This window comes from Olea europaea, chromosome 3 (assembly GCF_002742605.1).
Source record: "Olea europaea var. sylvestris chromosome 3, O_europaea_v1, whole genome shotgun sequence".
In the NCBI taxonomy this organism is placed as follows: Eukaryota; Viridiplantae; Streptophyta; class Magnoliopsida; order Lamiales; family Oleaceae; genus Olea; species Olea europaea.
The window spans coordinates 20,981,544-20,987,821 of NC_036239.1; the positions used below are offsets into that span (position 1 = coordinate 20,981,544).

Genomic DNA, 6,278 nt, shown 5'->3' on the forward strand with positions numbered 1-6,278 from the left:
TTTTTTTCATCTCATAAATAAAATACACTAAGTCTACAGAATCGACTAAACTCGTGCTCTGATACCACGCTGTAACGTCCCGACCCGCATGGACAGAAACGTCACTCCACCATTGTACCTTAGCCGTAAAGTTATTTCAATATATTTTTAGTAGAGTGTATAAAGATTAAATTTTAGAATTTAATTAAAGATTTTTTTTAAAACAATAATCCAATTCTAAAATAAAACAATTTCAAAAATGTTTTTAGAATGAGTTACATGCATGTAACGACTATTGACGTGAAATTTTGGCAAAACTTAAAAAGTAATGCTGCTATTCCAGTATTTATCTCAAACAGGAATTGTCAAAATAAATTTGTTTTCATAGTTATCGATCTTGAAATTTCATCAAATTTTAATGTAAGGTAGTAAACTCCTTATAATATGACATAGTCAAAAACTAGCTTCCGTCGACGTCATATGGGGTATTAAAATATTTTTCAAAACTCACCAGCGACCCAGTTGAAGGGTAACCGGTGCAGTTCATTTAAAATGGAATATAAAATTCCACCGACTTCAAAACCACATGATTTCAAATTTATTCAGTAACTAATCCATGAGAATATCAAATCCAATTGGTTTCATCCAAAAATTCCAAGTAATGAGTGAGTTATGATTTTTTGAAAACAAGGGTAGAAGCTGAAAAATAGAGACAGCACCCAACACAGTTTACTTTATGTGACATGTAACCTTTTACCGATATTGGATTGACACGATTTCAATTTTATTCAGTATCTAACTTATTATGCTATCCAATCCAATTAGTTTCGTATAAAAATACCAAGTAACGAAAGAGTTATGATTTTTTTAAAGATGAGGCAGAAACTGAAATTTTTGAAGAGACATCAAAACTTTAAGTCACTAACTTTTTTTGTATACGGTGATTTGTAAATTTATTTCTATGACACATATCTACTTTCAAACATAATTTATTCATAACAAGTGTTCGTAAAATAGATCCACACAATATTCATAGGAATCAAATTTAAAGAAAGTGTAAACATCTCAAAATCAACTAAAGATGTAAATCATCGGCTTCTCCATGACATGTTGTATCATCCTTTACCATCATCTACGTCCCAAGGAAAATCTATTCAACCTATAGGAAGGGAATTAACCCATGAGTTTGAAACTCAATAGATATTATCGGTGCAATTCGTTATCAAATTAGAAATTTCGAACTATAGATTCATACCGTTGCACATAGATGGATTTCCGGTAAAATCCAATTACTATAGCATTATCATAATATGTAGAGCTGGAGAATGATCATTCAAACTGTTGTAGTGCGAAGTACCGTACCCAAAGGTACCATTTCATTCAAACATTTATCGAAAAATCAGATTTGAAAACGAATGAACACTTGTACCTCTACCTACCTTGAATTTTCTTAGATAAAAGAACAAAATGTATAGAAAGCCTTCCTTCTTCTTACCCTTGTTATACCTTAAGCTTAACTTGATATGAAATATTATTTTTTTTTGAGAGAAAATGAGATGAAATTCGGATTTGAAGAGGAGTGTGGTGAAAAAGTGACTTTCCACTTCTATAACCTTTCTTTTTAAGAAAAATTAAGTGGGGGGAGTTGTATTATCATTAAATTTATTAAACTTAGTCTTTAACTAAGAATTTGAAGAGTTTTTAAGTCATAAAAATAATTTGTATGAAAGTTTTATAAAAAACTCTACATGGTGATTTGAACCTGAGTTGCCTATATGAAATACTATGTAGATGACCATTGGGGCAACCCAATTATTCATTAAATCTTTGTAATCAATTTTACTTAAACTTAATCTCTTAAATTGCTTGACTTTGAATTAACTTATGACTCGGGGTTTCGTATTCTTACATGGGTTGAGCTTTCATAGGTCATTTCTAAAATGGGTTAGGCTCGTGGTACTAGATCATCACAAAATATTAGCATAATTCCATTTTATTTTTTCTCGGCTACTACATTTGTGGTAGCAGCTGTAGTTCCACAATGTGAAGCAAATAAAGTGATAGCATGTATTTGAATCTTTTTGAGGGTTACCACTTCGAATTAATTGCTTGTTGGGAATGAAATGTCTCATTGGAAAAAATAAAGGGTTTTCCCCCTTGGTATGGTCCGACGGAAGCAGAGATAGTGATAGCCTGTATTTGAATGTTTTTGAGGGTTACCACTTTGAATTAATTGCTTGTTGGGAATGAAATGTCTCATTGGAAAAAATAAAGGGTTTTCCCCCTTGGTATGGTCCGACGGAAGCAGAGATAGTGATAGCCTGTATTTGAATGTTTTTGAGGGTTACCACTTTGAATTAATTGCTTGTTGGGAATGAAATATTTCATTGGAAAAAATAAAGTGCTTTTCTCCTTGTGCGGTCCATGTCGGACCGTACAAGGTACAGTCCCCTCTAGCATTAGTATGGGGCCTCCTCATGTCAGGGGACTGTGAACGGTGCTTTGTGCACAGCACCGTCCAAAAATAAAACAATGTTGATTTGCTGGTCTTAAATTCAAAAATTGTTTCAGGTACAAGACATAACCTCCTTAGGTAGAATGGTAAATCTAGTTATTGCAGTAACATATTGTTCCACGGAATTAAAGTCCAAAATATGGAAGAAATAAGCGTTTTCACGACTCAACCACCTAGTCAGTCAGACTTCTATTGATTTTTGTGTCGAACTTATGAAGGATTTGATGGCTTGATTGAACGAATATTGTAAGAATTTTTTAATGGGCACCTTAATCATAATGTCAGCCTCTTTTAAAAAAATTATTCACAATATTGTAGATAATTAAGAAAATTGAGATAACTGAGAAAGATAAATGTGATGATTGAACATATCAATCAAAATGACCAAATACTATGTAAATTATGAATGAATAATAAAGATTTATACAAAATCCAATTAATCAAATAATTTTTAGACCTTAATTAAGTCAAAAGCGTCAAATGCCCATATGTTATGGACAAATAAGGAGGGAGACTGGTAAGCAATCCAATGATGGGCTCATCACTCCCTCTCAAATTCGCTGTCCTTTTTTCCATCTCTCTCGCCGGCGCCGCCTCCTTCGCCACCACTACCTTCGCCACTTCTCTCCCCTTCTTCAAACCAAAGCCCAAACCCAAAGCAACAGTCTCGGATTTGCTCTCCCTTCTGGGTTCACACCAACAGGCCCGTTCCGTCAACTCCCAGGTGGCCCGAGAATTGCGGTCCCGCTTCAAGTTCCTCGTGCCCTTTAGTCCCACTCAACGGCTCAGGCCGGAGTCTTCTTCGGCCCGGCGATTGCTGAACGATCGGAACAAGAGAGACGACGATGAGCTGATTTGGTGGCCTCCGGCTCCAGTAATGGAGCTCGCTCGGCTCGCCGTTGACTCTGGTGGTGATCCTGGGGCTATCCATATTGCTCTTGATCCAACCATTATCCCAGTAAGGTTTCCACCCTCCTTCCATTTTTTTTATACTGCCCCAGTTTTGGATTATGTGCGGTGCATAAATGCAAAGGTGAACATTTTGGGCTCTTCTGTTTCGTATATATGTTATTAAAAGATTATTTAGCATACAAAAAATTAAAAGTATTACAAGAAACCTAAGTGCCTAATTTTGCAAGATTTCTACCCAAATGGTATCTGTATACCCTTCTCTCTATTTTGGTGCAATTTCATATACTAATTTACTTATTTTCAGCCATATTTCCCCTTAGGAAAACTGGAGGGGTGGGCATTTTAACTTGAACTGAACCTCATGAACCAGAACAGCGGGTTCCAATTCGGATCCAAAAGTTACATAGAACCGAGTGGTTCCATATACAAAATACCTGAAGTTAAATTGGTGATTCCGATTCTTGAGATACCCGGACAGAAACCCGATTTGGAACTGAATTGTCAATTTTTATTTTTTTTACTTTCACATATTGTGTAAATTTTCAACAAAGACATTAGTTTAAATGCCATTGGTTTTCTTCGTAGAAAACTGGAATTGAGATTTTAGGAAACCTATGGGGAGTCCGTACATAATTTCTCTTTCTTTACGTTTTTGGTTAAAAAATATAACTAGTTGAATGAACTAATGTAAAAAATTGCTTACTTTATTTTTGCTGGTTATGGTTTTTTTTATTTTTTATATACGGTAGAATCCAACCCGAGCTGGATAATAGCAGGGATGTCAAATGGGTCGAGCCGGCTCGGCTCGTCAAAGCTCGGCTCGTGGGCTGCTCGGGCTCGTCTCGTCAAAGCTCGGCTCATGGGTTGCTCAGGCTCATCATTTGACGAGCCCAAGCTCGAGCCGAGTGGGTGGTCGATTCCAACGAGCCGAGCCCGCTCGGCTCCTCGAGCTCGACGAGCGGCTCGTCCAAAAAAAAGGAAAAAAATGAAAATTTTTTAAAAAAAAATTAAAAATTTTCAAAAAACTCTCAACTCGTGGGTTCGTTAAAATGGCTCGTGGGCTCGACAAGCCAAGCCCTATTCGGCTCGTGGATTTGAAGCCCTGCTTGGCTCGAGCTCGTCAAATTTCACGAGCTGAATTTTGACGAGCCGCTCAACCCGTTTGACATCTCTACCAAACTTCCGAGCTCGTGGGTTAACGAGCCGAGCCGGCTCGATTCGGTCCATTGCTACCCCTAGATAATTGACTGTTCTAGTTTGGTTCCAAAAATTACATGAAACCTAATGATTCCATTTACAATATACCCAAAGGTTTAATGGTGGTTCTAGTTCTTGAAATACCCCAACCGATCCACCCAACATCCATCCCTACTTGGGAAAACGGTTGTAGTGGTTATGGGAGGTCAAGGGAGGTTTTAGTTTGAATTTGAATTCAAACTAGGCCCCCCACCGCATTCTTATAAGTTGCGGGTCAGGTCACGTCAGCTCAGCTCGCATTGATGATTCATGACCCATAAGGCCATAATCTAACATTTGTGCAAGCGTTGTTAACATTGCCAATAACATATTTTGAGTATATAGCACTTGGTGTGGTATCAAGTCTATGTATGTGACATTGGTGCTATCAATTATGATGGATCCACATATACTTTCATAAGGAGAAAGCCGATATGAATAATGCAGGTTCCTGATGTGGAAGGAACGAAGGAAGATCGATGTGAGCTTACTAGAACCCCTTATGGGAGACACTTCATAAATGAGGTATGCATTATAGTAATGATAGAATTCACTGTATTGTAATTTTCTTAAGATTAGGATCTTTTTTAATTACGTTATTTATTTTTCTGAGTTTCTTAATAATGTAGCATGTAATTCTCATTTTTGTAGGAGTTGAATTCGTACCTAAAGTTTTTATTTGAAATTATAGTTCAGAGGGGTCCCAGTGTAGGGCTGAATGTTTCATTGAATCGCTATGACTTTTTTCACGGCCACCTTTTCCTTGCCATGGATTCTGGAAGACTTGGTATTTTGTAAGTTGAGTGCCATCCAACATCTAATTTTATGATTCTTCCATGTATTCCTTTGAGCTCGAGATGAGAAGAGTTTGGAAACGCAAACACCAGCATAGTCAGAATTATATTGACAGTTCATAATCCATGATTTGTCACATGTAAAATGCTGCAAATAGATGGCTGAACTTGGTAACAACACATTTCTAGTTTGATTCAGAATTTCGTCAAGATTGTTATGCTTGACGTGTTTGATTGTGCAGTACTGGTAAATAAACCTCCCCAACTTACAATTACTTCTTCCCCCCCAACCAAAACTAAAAAAAATAGAAGTAAAATATGAGTAGATGGCCAAGAGGAGATGAAAGAAAATAGTGCCTTGGCCTTGTTGTATAAATTGAACTATCTTAGATCAGGTTCTATCCCTTACGATTTGTATCCCATCAACTGTAGCTTGGCTAATTAAATATGAGAAAGTAAACATAACCTAGAGAAATAAAGAAAACATCCAAATTATCAAGGTTCTAGATGAGGACAATATTTATTTCCTAAATGATTATTTGGCTCATCCGGTTACAATTATATCACTAAATTTCAAGACAGCAAAATCATATATTTCTTTTATTCTGAACTTTTCAGTTATGAAGTTAACTTGGTACAAAAGTTTAAGTTTCTTTTACGCTTGAATGCATGGGGATTTTTGTGCTTGGGAGCGGCTAATTGTTTATATTTTCAAATGTACAAATAAAATAGAAGTAGTCATGTATTTATATGTTTCTTTATTGCATACTTAGTCATGCAATTGTAAAAGAGAAAATTTCTATTAAAGAAATGCTTTAAATTCTTTAATTTGGTTATGCATC

At 36.1% G+C, this 6,278-nt stretch overlaps 1 protein-coding gene across 4 annotated transcripts in view; it reads left to right on the forward strand.

Moving 5' to 3' along the window:
* Positions 1 to 2,976: 2,976 nt before the first annotated feature.
* Positions 2,977 to 6,278, forward strand: part of LOC111389656 — a 6,219-nt gene continuing 2,917 nt past the window's right edge. For 2 of the 4 annotated variants that reach the window (XR_002701767.1, XR_002701768.1), the window contains exons 1-3: positions 2,977 to 3,452; positions 5,090 to 5,167; positions 5,294 to 5,436. Coding sequence is in view for 1 of the 4 variants with exons in the window: in XM_023014598.1 (XP_022870366.1) it covers positions 3,024 to 3,452; positions 5,090 to 5,167; positions 5,294 to 5,436 (650 nt within the window). In the remaining 3 variants the exon portion in view is untranslated. The remainder of the gene's footprint in view (positions 3,453 to 5,089; positions 5,168 to 5,293; positions 5,437 to 6,278) is intronic. The other 2 variants (XR_002701766.1, XM_023014598.1) reach the window with 2 other exon arrangements.